At 33.9% G+C, this 15,631-nt stretch overlaps 2 protein-coding genes across 3 annotated transcripts in view; one reads left to right on the top strand and one right to left on the bottom strand.

Moving 5' to 3' along the window:
* LOC118750372 (heat shock protein 23-like) overlaps positions 1 to 15,631 on the bottom strand; it is a 19,154-nt gene that overhangs the window by 268 nt on the left and 3,255 nt on the right. The window contains exons 2-3 of one of the 2 annotated variants that reach the window (XM_036485092.1): positions 8,889 to 8,892; positions 3,479 to 4,123 (exon numbers count right to left, since the gene is read on the bottom strand). In XM_036485092.1, the coding sequence (XP_036340985.1) occupies positions 3,601 to 4,122 (522 nt within the window). In that variant the 5' untranslated portion in view covers position 4,123; positions 8,889 to 8,892 and the 3' untranslated portion in view covers positions 3,479 to 3,600. Of the gene's footprint in view, positions 1 to 3,478; positions 4,330 to 8,888; positions 8,893 to 15,631 lie in introns of those variants that run through there. The other variant, XM_036485093.1, reaches the window with a different exon arrangement.
* Positions 13,423 to 14,197, top strand: LOC118750375 (heat shock protein 23-like). The gene has a single exon (XM_036485095.1). The coding sequence runs from the start codon at positions 13,579 to 13,581 to the stop codon at positions 14,089 to 14,091; it is 513 nt and encodes a 170-aa protein (XP_036340988.1). The 5' UTR covers positions 13,423 to 13,578; the 3' UTR covers positions 14,092 to 14,197.

Below are 15,631 nucleotides of genomic sequence, written 5' to 3'. Positions count from 1 at the left end.
TTTTTTGCGACCATTGTTTTTTTCTCACTCCTACCTCGAAATGTTGTCGAAAACACCAAAAAAAAACTCCCTAAATTTTCATACTATATTATATTATAATATTAACATTAAGTACTCGCTGAAGTCGTGCAAAAATTTCCCATTTAAAATATGTACACGTAAACTTTGATTGTTTTTCTTCAAAAATCTACAGCTCAGAGGCATTTTATTTTTTATAACCCAAAATAGCAACAGAAAATGTGATAAGTCCTAAAGAATAAAAAATAACTTTTCAGTCAAAATTAATAACTAAGGTGACGAATTTTGAACTGGTTCGGAACTATAGAAAAAGGGATGCAGAAATTTGTTTGGTGGGGTTTTTCGTTCTTACAGCATCTCTGCAAACTCAGCTACAGCAAAAGTTTTCTATGTAAACGTGTTTTCAAAAAAATTATCATTTATTTCTTCATGATCCAACGATAGGATTTAGACTAAATTACTATGGGACCACCTGTATGGCAACACTTTTCCTTTAAAAAAATAATTATAGAAATCGGTTAACGTGGTCCAAAGTTATGCAGTAACATACATAAAAAGAAAAAATATTCCGACGAAGTGATAACCTCCTTTTTGTGAAGTCGGTTAATAATTTAAAGTCGCTGAAAGTGTTCTTACACGATATGCTTGTATTTACATCTGTAAATGTGACTGTTTCGATACACATGTAATTGCATCTGTCTGTCAAATCGACAGTATTTAATTAACTAATTAAAATTACGTTCTTTGAAATCGAAATAAATCAAACACAAACGATTCTATCTGTATGTCGGATGAAAATAGAGACATTTCTATTTCGTATGTACGTCAGGGATGAAATTTCAAAATTTCAAAATGTGCCTAATGGTATTCAAAAATAGTGCCGAACAGATGATGAAAGTACCACAAAATTTAATTTCTTTTCAGGCAGTTTTGCCTATTCTTTTGATTTTTTCTTATTGATTTTATACAAAAGTCTAATTCATAATTTAATAAACACAATATATGTACAAAAAGCGGCATCTCAAACATTGTACAAACAATATAAAAATTCTGCAGGTTCTCGCAACAAGAAAACTTTGAATTCAGAATTTTTAGGGAGACTCCAAATTTTCGATTTAAAATTTTTTAAGTGAATGAAATGTATCACACAGTCAGAAAAAAATATTAAAACTCATCGAGATATTGCAGAAACTTACACTTTTGTTTAATCAACTCAGAAACTGTAAACATAGAATCTTTCTAAAAATTCTGAATTACAAGCTTGTTGTTTCGAAAACTTACTTTTCGTATTGCGTGTTCACAATAGAATTCAGCGGATTGTTAATATTTATCATGATCCTTATTTTAATTTTTTAGTGCTTTCAATTTTTACTTTCTATAATATGGTATGTAATTTTTTTACATATTGGCATTTGATGCCTAATTTCTATATTTTATGATCGTGGCAAACAGGATGAATTGTGCCAAAAGTGCCTCTGAGAATGAGTGCCAAAAATGGTACTATTGTGCCCACTTTTCCATCACTGATGTACACAACAAACAAATCTAATTTGCCTTTACACGATATGTTGGCATTTCGATATGTACAAATACATATCGTATAAGAACACTTTAACATGGGGAAAACGAAAAAGACTCCGTTTGAAAAATCATGTCGCTTTTTTCGTCTGCCGAGTTTAGAACTGGTTCGGAACTATTTATATATAAAGGGATGCAGAGCGAACTAGATCCCATCTGTCGAATATAGGACTGGTTCCGAACTATAGAAAATCTACTGCAGCAGGGGACATCGCTGTGTTACATTCGCTAGTTGTTTGCATGCAAAAGGGATTTATCGCAAACCAGTCTAAATGCACTAGAAGCGCACCAGTTCAGAACTAGAGATTTCCCTGCTGGTATGCAAGCAAATTTGTACCTATCCTAGGGTTACCAGATGAACATTTAGCTTGGTAGGACCGTTTAAAATACAAAATATTTACATATAGACTAATGATCCGCTGATTAAGTTAAGTGACCTTTTGACCAAGTTTGGCTATTTTTCTTTTCTTTATGTGATGTTTATTATTAAATATTATACCTAAGGCAATAAGGATCCAATGTACATACATATACATATCCTTATGAAAAAATGAATGCCCGACAAGCCTCGCCAAGTAAACAAAAAAACAGTTTTTTGGAAATATGAATAAAAATAAATTTCATTTGAAAAGCTTGAAAAGAATGTGAAATCATGAAAATGTGGTTTAAAGTTATAGTGCTAGTAAATAAAAACTATTTACAAATTTTAAAAGTTAATACTGAAAAAAAAAATAACCAAAAATGTTACAAAGTATATATGTTACCGGCCAAACGCGAACTTTGGACAAACTAGTTTTTCCTAGGCTAAACTAGTTCTACCTAGATCCAATATATCCGTCCAATGTTGGACGCAACAATATTCTGGACTGCGTACCTGGAGTTGGACTGATGAGGGTTATTTTTTTGAAGTGCGGCCGAAGACCGCCTACGCGGAAAGGTGTTTTGCGCAAAAATACTGTGGCCCCTTATTTAGCTTAGCCTAGGCAAAACTAGTTTGTCCTAAGATCGGGTATGGCCGGTAACATATACATATATGTATTGAATATGTACTATATAGTGGTTTGATTTATCCGAAACTGTGCTGATATGACACCCATATTGCGAGCGTCGACTAGTAGGAGATAAACAACTATTATTCTATTATCGCTTTTACATGGTATTCTGGATGCCGATTTCTCGTTTAATAAGCGAGTGTCAATATTTTAAGTCGCTCGTCTTTCTACAACAAATTGTTTTTAGAAGGATGAGCCACTAAAACTATGCACACTCATTTATTGAACGAGAAAACGATATTGCTAGTACCATGGATAGTCGATAATCGACTAAGAGTCGTTTATCTACAACTATCTACACCCCTATTGCGAGTGTTGACTAGTTGTAGATAAACGTCTCTTAGTCGATTATCGACTATCTATGGCACTACCAACGTCGTTTTCTCGGTCAATAAATGAACGTGAATAGTTCTTAGTCGCTCATCCTACTAGAAATAATTAGTTGTCGAAACATGAGCGACTTAAATATTCACACCCGCTTATTGAACGAGAAATCGACATGCACGATACCAAGTAAAACCGATAATAGAATAATAGTCGTTTATCTACTACTAGTCGACACTCGCAATATGGGTGATAACCTTTCAAGAACTCAGTCGCTACGATCGACCTCAACAACTGTCTCAGTTCATACAGAGTTGTATTTTGTGGTTTGGACACCATTTATATGTAGCAGCAAGGCGTTGCATTTAACCCAAATCCATCTAACTGAACTTATGCTGAAAAACGATTTGCTGAGACCATTGTACTATAAAAGGAAACGTGTTATCACCATTCTTACTAGAACTTAGCATTTTTATGTTATTTTATAAATAAAAACGACTCTTTTTAGTTTTGGCAATTGTTTATATTTTTTTTAATTAAATGCAATTTTAACCTACGACCAGATTTACTTTTCTCAACAATTGAATAATTTAATAATTTTCAATCAGTTCATAATACATTTTGGAAATCAAAGTTTTGATGCCTTTGGTTTCTCTTCTGCGGTGCTGTCTTTTGGATTTTCCTTCACGTTCAAGTGTGCTGGACCAGTCTGTTGAATTTGAATCACTCGTTCGTTGGACTTGTCCTCTATGGCAGGTTTTGGTACACTGACCGTTAGTACGCCATCCGATGACAGTGTTGAAACTACTTTACCAGCATCGAAGCCTTTGGGCAGTGCATAGCGACGAACGAAATGACGTGAAATATAGCCATGGTCATCTGCTCGCTCCTCGTGTTTACCCTCCACCACGACCTGGTTGTCAACTACTTTAACGCTGAGCTCACTTGGCTTAAACTGCTGCACATCCATACTGGCTTGAAAACCATCTTTTCCCACCGAGGCAATAGGCAGATCTCTTTCGAATTTCCTTAATTGACCACTAGGCGAAGTGGTGATCGCGGGCCAGTGTGTGTAGAACACCGGTTCGTATAAAGGTGTTAGGCGGCTTAAGTCGTCAGCCAAACTCAAGAGCAATGGTAGGTTCGCCATTCTAAATTTGATGTGATTGTATTTCTTTACTTTCACTTATAACAGTATCTTAAGAACGTTAGCTTGTTTAGCTTTTGTATTGTACGTTATTTAGTTTTTGTGCGCTTATTCAACGCTTTGATTTGTTTGCAGTTTCGAATTCAACTATGCCGGCTGCTGAGAGTGTCGGCCTTTATATACCCGCAGCTGTTGGAGACCCGCTTATGATAAGGTGAGGTATAGAGGTAACAATAATACTGAGCAAAGCGTGCAATGAGCAATAATACCTACATACATACATACCCAGTAGCGAAAATGGTCACTGGTGACATCGTCACTAATGAGGATTTAGTATCATCGTTGCACTTGCTGTGAATCCTAAATGACATATATGTAGCTGACAATGACACTGGTGTATGTACACAAATACCCAGGGGGAGAATTGGAATGCAGTACATTTTCCTACCAGGAAGAGATTAAACTATGTTTGCGCGAAAAGATGTATTGCAATGTAAGCGAGCAGATGACGTGCAGGGCTGCCAACTTGGCTCAAACTGGCCCTATTTTACTTCAAATGGCACTTAATTTTTCAGTTTGGCACAAAGTGCCAAAATGGCACTTTCGAAAAATAATAATATTTCAATACATTTTTGTGAAATCCTTTACGTGGACTTCTTTTTCTCCACTAGAAGCTTTTAATTTCTATAGCGTACAGAACTGGTTTATCGTACTTTGGCTTTGGACTTTTGTTTTTGGAATGTGTTCTAATTTTAATGCTAAATGGGAAGAATTAAAAAGAATGACACCTTTTTTGGCAGTTTTATTTTTCTATTTGGCACTTTTTTATCTTTAATATAGTACTTCGAAGCTAAGTATAGTTCGCAACCCTGCTGACGTGTAGCTTTGAAGCTTCAAACAAAACAAAAGATTTGAAAACTAACTCAGGTATGTTTTTTTTCACGTGATCTCACCAGCTGCTGTAGCCGAATGGATGCGGGTTCGACTGCCGTGTTGTTGGTCACGGGTTCAATACCGGTGGCACGGACTTAATTTTTACTTTTATTATTATTTTAAATACTATTTATAGTTTCATAAAGCGACAAGGAACATATTACTTTCGTATGACATCGCTGTGGAGAATTTCTTGCATCTTTTCGTGCGTAGGTCAAAGGGGCTATCCATTACTTTTTGCATTCCCAGACATTACCTTTTCCTACTGGGTATATAAAATATTCTCTCAGTATTGCCTAAAGAGAGAAACAAACATTCGTTCACCTATACATAAATAAATACAAATGCATGTATTTAAGTATGAAAGTTGGTATTTTTGCGTACATTATATTTATTTTAACATCAAGAAATTTCGACTACCAGAGACTGCCAGAGCATTCTCGTCCTTTTATTTGAAATGTTATATTCGTTCGTATGAATGCACATACATACATACATACATACATACACATGTGGCGTACATATGTTCTTGTTAAATTGTAAAGAAAGAAAAGCATTATAGTAGGAGGTCCGACAAAGGCACAACCTTCACCCGTCTGTTTAAGGGTTGAATGTACTTTGTATGAAATGTAACGTGTTAGGAAATATTTCGCAAGTGGGTTGGCTGAAAAAATCCTGGCCAGGATATTTTTAATTAAATATCCAAAAATTTTTATAATTTTTTAAATTTTGCACTCATTTGTTTAATGAACAAATTACATATATGTATGTATACCAATCGAAAGCATAAAGCCTATAGAATGTGTTAAATAGATGAGTGAAAACTACTAATATTACCTACCTCTCTTCATACCTGCCAACCCGATAGGTAGGCCACGAAAAAAATAGACAACCACGTTTCACATTCTATAGGTCGTGCCTTTGTCGGATCTTGAGACTATTATTGTATAAACATGGCTGCTTTCCAAAACGTCAAAATACAAAGCATCAGTCTCTTTTATTTCTAAACCTCAGCAGCTTGGAATGCCAAATGTACGCAACCACAGTTAGATGCTAGTTTTCACCTAGGTTGCGCAAGTTAGACTTTTTCTTCTAGTGCAGTTCGGTAATAAAAGAGACTGATGCTTTGTATTTTGACGTTTTGGAATGCACCCCATATTGCACGTTTAATAATATAGAGATGTAACTCAAAATTTACGTTTTTGGAGCTTTCATTATCGTATTCATAAGTTTGATAAGAAGAATATTTTGAGTCTAACAGATAACCAAATTTCCCAAATATGGCGAAGATATGTATGTGTCTTTCCGTCCGTCTTTTTGTATACCAACTGTATGAATTGAAAAAACATTGCATTTTAACACAAAATTGACATTTTTAAATACTTCGTTATATTATTAAACGTGCGATATACATACAGTATCGGTCATATCTATAGCACGCCATTTCCAAGTGATATTGTGTGCCCCTTATGTTTATTTATTTATTTTTAAGAATTTTCAATTAAAATTTAGTTCATTCTCAGACAAACCCCATATATACCCAAGTTCAAGAATTTGTAGAAAACAACAAAAAAGTGTAAAAAAATTTCACCTAAATTTGAAACTTTTTTCCCGGAAGAGTACACAGTTTTTTAGACCCTGCAGTTTTAGTCTGATAATGTGCAAATTTCAAGTGGCTACGAGTTACCGTTAATTTTTTAGAATTTTTTTTGTCGCATTGGCTTCCATATAATGAATAAACTCAATTTATTTGTATATGGAAGAAAACCGCAACACCTTTGGCAAAAAAAAATTCTAAAAAATCAACGGTAACTTTTAGCCACTTAAAACTTGCACATTATCAGACTAAAATTGATTGGGCTATAAAAGTGTGTATTCAGAAAAATTCATACACTTCCGAGAAAAAATATTTAATTTTGTAACTTACTAAAAAATAATTATTGTCAAATGAGCTTCAATTATTTCTATAGGAAATTAAACGCTCTACAAAAAAGGTATGATGTAGTTAATCGATTACTCTGACCATTTAGAAGGCTGTTAAAAGGTTTCACCAGCAATTTAAATGAAAAATGATTTTTTATTTTTTGTCAATTTTCTATATAACTTTCAAAAAAATAAAATAATTTTTCACTTAAACTGCTTTTGTGAAATTGGCTGTAAGAATTGGCGTTGTTCTTTTAGTAGTATAATAAAAGCTTTAATTTCCCATTTAGTAAGCAGACGTTCTCGAAATGTTAGCGGAAAGAATTATTAAAAATCTACCTCATTTTCTTAAACATTTGAGCTTTTGTGCGAAATATTTCCAAAAAAAATGAGGCATACATATCGCTCGATTTCTGGAAAAATGTTTTAATCCTAAACTAATATCGAGGGCTTATATTCAAAACCTGTTGCACTTTTCACAAAAATTCTGATATAAAAATCCACCTAAGGCTTAACTGTCATCGGTGATATTTAGTTATTAATGCTGATCTTGTACAACTCTTGACTGAAGAATTTATTATTAAATTACAGAATTAATCAGAATTAACATCAGTGATGACATGTAAGTCCCAGAAGGGTTCTAATATTTCCAAATAGACAGTTTTTGTGAAAATTGCAGATAGAGGGTATCGAATATAAGCCCTCGATATACTTTTCTTAAACAAATTCACCACAGTAGTCCCCAGTTAAAAATGTTGGAAAATTTTATGTTCAATTATTAAACGATACAGAAATTACAGAATTACAATTACAACCTAACCCAGAAAAGCAATTTGGGTAATTTATTTAATGATATTTAAATACGTACGTATATGTATATGTATATGTAATATTTTTGACTTTAAATGGAAAAACTAAGAGAAACAAGCCCAATTCATACTTATTATCAGAGACGTGAACCGGATAAAAAATTTAGTCGGTTCGATTCAGCGGTTCGAACCGTTTTTGCACTTTTGGATTGATTCGTCAAAACGGTTTTTTTGGTATTTCAACCGGGGTTTCGGTGTCAAGTGCAACAACGCGCAAGGTTAAGGGTCAAGTGTCTGTCCAATGAGATGGGTTGCCTTTACATTTGATATTGTCACATGGTAAACAAACATGGTAGGTATTACCATGTTTAACAAAAAGAAAAAAGTGGGTGCATTTATCTATTGAAATTTGATTGAAACGAACCTTTAAATCTTTATAGAAAGTGGTTGGGTTTTCGGTTTAAACCTTTATCGTTTTCGGTTGGGATCAATCATTTGTGGAATATTTCGGTTCGGTTAATGGTTCAGTTAATTAATAGAAAAAAGCGGTTTTCCGGTTCAAAACCGGTTCACGTCCTTGCTTATTATTGTATACAAATACACATATCGGATCTTATGTAAAGAATAGTCGCAACTAAAATTTTTTGAACATCGATTTTTTCCCATGAAACAGTTCACAGTTCTTTCTAACTGAAAAATTAACATTAAGACTGTTTTTTATTGCTTGCATCCCTGATTTTTCGAGTTGTGGTTATTTTTGATTGCATATGTACATACAAATGTATGTAAGTATGTAAAAAATGTGGATATTATCTTGCATGCTAATAAAATCCTTTTACCTTCGTATATTGTACTTCATCACAAACAAGATTAAATTTGGAACACCTACTGTGCCCTGGTTTCGTAAAAATTTATTTTCTACTAACGAATTCAATGGTTACGGACTTCGTTCCAAAACTTGCATCATATACTCGACAGAAAGCATTCAATCCATATTCAATGTTTACGATAAAGATATGGAATGAAGACTTTTTATTGCCTTTACAGATCTGTGTACATATATCAGTACTTATGTAATAATAATAATATTCACATATCGCACACCCATCTTCAAAAGAGTCACCACTCAAAATATGGCATTTTTGAGATTATGCGCTAAAAATGTATGCAGAGCTTTTATTTACCTTTCAGCAAAAGCTGGAGCAAATTTTTGTTATAATTTGTAAAAAAAAACCTAAGGTAAAGTCGCCCTGCCCATATGATTTGAAGACGGTGTGCGATATGAACATACTATGTACATATGTAGTACAATAGGCTTGGGTAGTTCTGGAACCAACTGAACATGTCAATGAACTAGTGCAGTAGTTCGGTCTTTTAATTGAACTAAATCTGTCAGTGCTACAATTTCTCATTTTAGATCACGATGTATTCAAATATTCTTTGCACGAACGTATTTACACGTCATACCCATTTTCGCAGATACCTTTTACAACGCATTTGCATTTTTGCTACTTCAGTTCCTTGAAACCGAGTTTTATGAGGGCAGAGAAAATACTAAACTAGCGTACAACGCTTTTAAAATCAAACTAGCTTTCGAATTTAATTGGGTTGTTCACACTTGCCTGGGTATCAGGTTATCTGGTTAAAAATTATTGTTCTGTAGTAGTAAAAATTATTATTCTGTAGTGTATTTTATTGTTATAAACTGAGTAAAAAATATAACCACATAACCAGATAACCTGATAACCAGGCAAGTGTGAACAACCCAAATGTTTTTGCTCAGTAATATGGAAGCGTTTACATGTCGTACATACAAACGTATGTACATACATATATGTATATGTATTAGTTTGTTCCAGTATTCTTCGTGCAAAACATGTGGAACCGCCAACAGTTAGCGAGCGGCGAAACGAACGAACTCAATGAGGTACAACCAAATTCGCTATCGTTTATCCATGCTAGCTAACTTTGTTGTTGCTTTCGCATGCAAAAATCTTCTTTAAGCGACCGGAACTAAAACATAGCGAGCGAGAAGTGGCGAATCGATGACGACTTATGTAACTAAATATTTATGTGCAACAACAATAATGCTAGAAAGATTACCATTACTGTAAATATATGTATGTACATATCGTCGCCTGGGTAAAAGAATGTCGTATGTTAATTTCGGCAGGTTGTGGGAAATCGCGATTAAAGTTTGGAGCGCAATTTCTCAAAAATGCGAAGATATATTTTCTCCAAACTTTCTGAACACATAAAATTCTTAAATTATGCACTTTTTAAAGTGTATTGTTATTAGTTTTGAGTTTATGAAGGATTTTCTTTAGTAAAATTTTGTCGTAAGCCTCATTTGTCCACAATTTCGCCGCCACTTTGTAATACGACAAAATGTGATCGCGTTTTACTCAATATCTCGGGAACTCAAGGAGTTATCCAAAAATGGAGAACGCCATTTTTAAGATATTGATTAGTTTAATATGACTGCAACACCATCTAAATTTTTACTAAATTATCGAAAAATGTGTGGTTATTATCTCGGAAACTATAGGAGATATCTAAAAACTAATAACACCAATCGAAAGAACTTATTTCAAAATATATAACTGCCCCTAGAACTAAAAGTCGTCAAAATGGCGCTTACGACATTCTTTTTTACCCAGGCGACGATATGCCGTCGATTGAAAAATACTGCATAATTTTTATGTGATTTATGTTCCTAAACATATTTATGTGCGTTTTTTATGTTTGTAAAAGTATTCTGCGAATTTAAATTGCCATAGTTTTTGTTTTGTATGTAATATGTATGATAAAAATATGATAACTCGTCAATTGAACTAAATGAACTGAATAAACTAAAGAACTAATTCCCTAAGGTAAGCGAACTACAATTGAACAGTTCACTCAAAAGAACTAAAGCGCCCAATTCTAATAAACAATGTACATGCATACATACACATGAGAATATATTAATTTCGCGAAAAAAACTAAATATATATTTTAAAGTTGGTAAAATGGAAGAAAAAGCAAAGACAATGAAAAATGGACAAGGGTCAGTGAGGGCAATGTGTAGAAATATGTACATATGTATGTATGTACATTAGACTGCATCACCAAAAAAAGTTGCGGTTTTTCCGCCGGGATTACAAAATTTATTATATTTTAAGACGGCCACCAAAATATTTCGGAAAAAATATTAGGATTTAAGCGAGCTGGACCGATTTGAAAATACCTCCAAAAATGGAGTTTTTTATGAATAAAAGTAGTTTCTTAAAGAACTTTTTGAAAAAGGTCCCCTCAGATGACAAACCAAATTAGGCTTAAAAATTTTGCACAAAAATTTTTAAAAATATTTTCAACGGAATCGTAATATTGAGATTTTTGATGCTGTTTTTTTACTTTTTTCAAAGATTGATTTACGATAAACTTAAATAACTGGGCCAAACCTATTCTGATTTAGACTTATGGGATCTCGGTAGAAAGGTATTTTCCCACTATTTTTATTTATGTGCAAAAAAATTCATTCGTGTTCCAATATTTTTTTTCTTTCAAATACCAACACATCTTAATTCAACTTTGAATGATATTCGTTCATCCTACCTATCTCTTTCATCCTTTCAATAAGTTTATTAGCAAAGAAATAAAAAGGGTGAGAATTTACCTTTCCAATGATATCTCACAAGTATAAATCGGAGGAGTTTTGGTTCAGTTATTCAAGTTTTTCTTATACCAATCTTTGAAAAAAGTTAAAAACAGCATCAAAAATCTCATTACTACGATTCGGTTCAAATTTTTTTTTAAATTTTTTAAAAATATTCTTACGCCAATTTTTTAAGCTTAAACCGTTTTGTCATTTGAGGGGATTTTTTCAAAAAAAATCTTTAAGAAACTATTTTTATTCATAAAAAACTCCACCTTTGGAGGTATTTTCAAATCGGTCCAGCTCACTTAAATCTCAATATTTTTTCGAAATATTTTGGTGGACGTCGTAAAATATAATAGATTTTATAATTCCAATGGAAAAACAGTACCGATTTTTTTTTGTATGGGGAGTGATGCAGTCTAATGTACATACATAAGTATGAACATGAACATTGCAAACAAACAGACAGCCATTGATGTGGAGTTGAAGACGCCTTATTTTGAAAAACAAATCTACATCGTACCTACGGTATGTATCATCATCAGCGTTGCCATTTTAGCCGTTTTCCGGCTAGATTTAGCCGGTTTTGATAGCAACTAGCCGGAGAAAATTCGATCTAGCCGGCAGCCGATTTGTTAGCCGGTTTGTAAAAAAAAGTTGGCCGTTTTTAGCCGATTTTACTATTTGCCTAATTTTCAGGTGCAAAAAGTAAACAAGTTGTTCGAAAGCAATAATGCAGACCCAATGAAGATTTTTAATGAACTCAATGTTTTACTTTCGCATCTATGCTCCCTAGTGGTTATTAGCGCGGACACATTTGATCCTATATGCTCCCCGTTGGAACCATACCTTGCTCCATTTCCTCAGTTTTATCACAGTTTTGAAGAGTATTTAAAAACAAAAGTAAGCACAAACGCTTTTGACCACGAAGCCGAGTAAATAATTCGAGAAAATGGTCGCTATTTTATTATCACTTTAATAAAGGAATTACGCCAACGCCTCCCTACAAATATTGCCACACTAAAAAAAATTGACTTTTTTCGGTTGGAAATGCATTAAGAGCAATTAAACCAAAAGTATTTGTTCAACTACAGCAACAAAAACACAAATATAATGCCGACGAAATAACATCCATAGGGATGCAATGGCAACGGTTAACGTTACATACCTGGAGTAATTTAGACTCAACTGTAAAATTTTGGGCCAAAGTTTATCAATTTCGAAATGCTCTAGGAGAAAACCCTTTTGCTGACCTTTCCAACCTAGTTTTTAGTTTTCTTGTTTTGCCTATAAGTAATGCAGAAGTAGCGCGAATATTTAGTTCAATGAATATAATAAAAACTAAGCAAAGAAATCCAATGTGCGTTAAAACGTTAAACGCTATTTTATATATAAGATACGGTTTAAAACGTGAAGAAAAATGCTGCCATAATTTTACTGTAGATGACGATCTCTTAAAATTAATGAATTCAGGTGATATATACAATAGTGGTTCATTTGATGATGAGGAATATACACTCGATATAAATTAATGGTGTTAACTAGTCTTTCGTTTCTAGCGATTTATTTAAATAATGCATGTGAATTTTCACTAAAAAATTTTAGCCGTTTTTTGCCAGAGTCTATGTGAAATTTCACTAAAACATTTTAGCCGTTTTTAGCCGCTTTTTTTTTGCCAATCTAGCCGGTCGGCCCAAAAAGTTCTGGCAACACTGATCATCATTCAGAATCGTCCAGAAACTCTCCCGTAATTTCTAGATTTGGAATACTCTGACTCTCACTTTTAATTTGCCAAAACCAACTACAATAGCATGCACATATATACGAGTATCTACAAATGTATGCCCGTATGTATAAACATTTAGTTGCTTGAGAGAGCCCATGCCGGCTGTTTACTTGGCTAGAGTGACTCATGCTTAGTATAATTTTTGCTGCTATAATCTCTCACCTTATCATAAGCGAGCCTCCAACCGCTGAGGGTATATAAAGACCGGCACTCGCACTGACCGGCATAGTTGAATTCGAAACTGCAAACAAAGCGAAGCGTTGAATAAGCGCACAAAAACTTAATAACGTACATACAATACAAAAGCTAAACAAGCTAACGTTCTTAAGGTACCCTATATAAGTGAAAGCAAAGAAACATAAGTTAGAATGGCGAACCTACCATTGCTCTTGAGTTTGGCTGACGACTTCAGCCGCTTAACACCTTTCTACGAACCGGTGTTCTACACACGTTGGCCTGCGATCACCACTTCGCCCAGTGGTCAATTAAGGAAATTCGAAAGGGATCTGCCTATTGCCTCGGTGGGAAAAGATGGTTTTCAAGCCAGTATGGATGTGCAGCAGTTTAAGCCAAGTGAGCTGAGCGTTAAAGTAGTTGACAACCACGTCGTGGTGGAGGGTAAACACGAGGAGCGGGCAGATGACCAAGGGTATATTTCTCGACATTTCGTTCGTCGCTATGCACTGCCCAAAGGCTTCGATGCTGGTGAAGTAGTTTCAACACTTTCATCGGATGGCGTGCTAACGGTCAGTGTACCAAAACCTGCCATAGAGGACAAGTCCAACGAACGAGTAATTCAAATTCAACAGACTGGCCCAGCACACTTGAACGTGAAGGAAAATCCTAAAGATAACACAGAAGAAGAGAAACCAAGTGCGTAAAATCTCATAGAAACCACTGTGCCATTACATCAATTCATTGTTTATTTTCTTGAAATACATTGCTCTAAATTGTTAATTAATTTTTAAAGGAAAGAGATTCAATAATTTAAGTTTATATATAATAAATTAAATAACAAAGAAACTTAAAAAGAACATATGTTTCATTTCATTTGGGTTTGTAGCAAAAACAAATAGATATGTACATATATGTATATACATCAACATACATGCATACATACATGTGCGTGTACATTTGTCCTTTCTCGCCTCTGAAGAAATATAAAACTTAACATCCACCAGCCTGAGAAATATTCTACATTTCAATAGGTACAACAATAATAGATGCTTTGCTGAGTCCATCCCCTATTGGAAACGCACTAGTAGCGAACTGGTTCGGTACTAAAGAATTTAGAACCAGTTAATTCCCTATTGCATGTTGGCAGCGGGCGAATTTCACATTTCGATGTCCAATACTTCCGAACTAGTTCTATGTACATAAATGGGGTATTTACAACGGCGCACACTATTATCATTTTTATGCTTGGTACATATGTTCTTCATGAGTCCAGCAATGGTAAAACTTTTGGGATCAGACAACCCGTACGCCTTGCCCTATCTCCATATATAACATTGATTTTGAATGATAGATAACCTTTTTCAAAACTTTTTTAAAACTTACTTGAACCTCTTTAGTCTGGCACCCATATTTCAATTATCTAAGAGCCACAATTCAAGTTGAATTTGCTTTTTTAAACATGTGGCAACTCTACTAAATATAGTTCTGAATAAAGCCTTTCAAACGCATTGCGATTTATACCAATCTCTTCAAACCAAAAATTTTTTTGCACTCCTTCGTTTCGTATTTACAAACAGGTGGCAACCCTCACGAAAAAATAAAAGCTTATTGCACATCCATGGACTGTATCCTTTCACTTTGTACCTAATTTTTACTATGAAGATATTATAAATCTCAAAATGGTGGCAGCCCTCCAAAAAAAAAAAAATAATTCATTATTGGATATCTAGAGGCCAAGCACCTTCATTTGACACCTCATTATCGGTAATGCAACGTACGATGCGGATCTTATAATTTTGAAGACAGATGGCAACCCTAAGGAAATTCTCAGGCCTAAAGATTGTACCTCTATTAAAAAAATTTTGAAAAATCCGTTCAATAGTTTTCGAGATTAAAAAATCCCGAATTTGCTTTATTTTATGTAAGGAGGATATATATGTAGTTTTCTACGTGTACTGCGCTTAAAATGTTAAATTTTCGAAAAATTAGCAACTGTGATATAAGCAACTCAAATAAAATCGAATTATTATTAAGCATTTTTTTATTGTTAGTTCGCATCAGCACTTGTCAGCTTGCTAGTTCCACTCCACGGAACACAAAAATTTTGTTTAGTAGTTTTCTTTAAATACGCACAACAAACATATTAAATAACAACAAACAAACCCACACACGATATGCACATTTACTAATTATTATTATAAATACCTTGACCTTTATTTTCCATATCTAATTTTGTTTATTTAT

Source organism: Rhagoletis pomonella, unplaced genomic scaffold, assembly GCF_013731165.1.
Source record: "Rhagoletis pomonella isolate Grant_MI unplaced genomic scaffold, Rhpom_1.0 Rhpom_scaffold_00216, whole genome shotgun sequence".
Lineage (NCBI taxonomy): Eukaryota > Metazoa > Arthropoda > Insecta > Diptera > Tephritidae > Rhagoletis > Rhagoletis pomonella.
The sequence above is the reverse complement of the archived record's forward strand: the minus strand, read 5'-3'. Positions and strand labels throughout refer to the sequence as shown.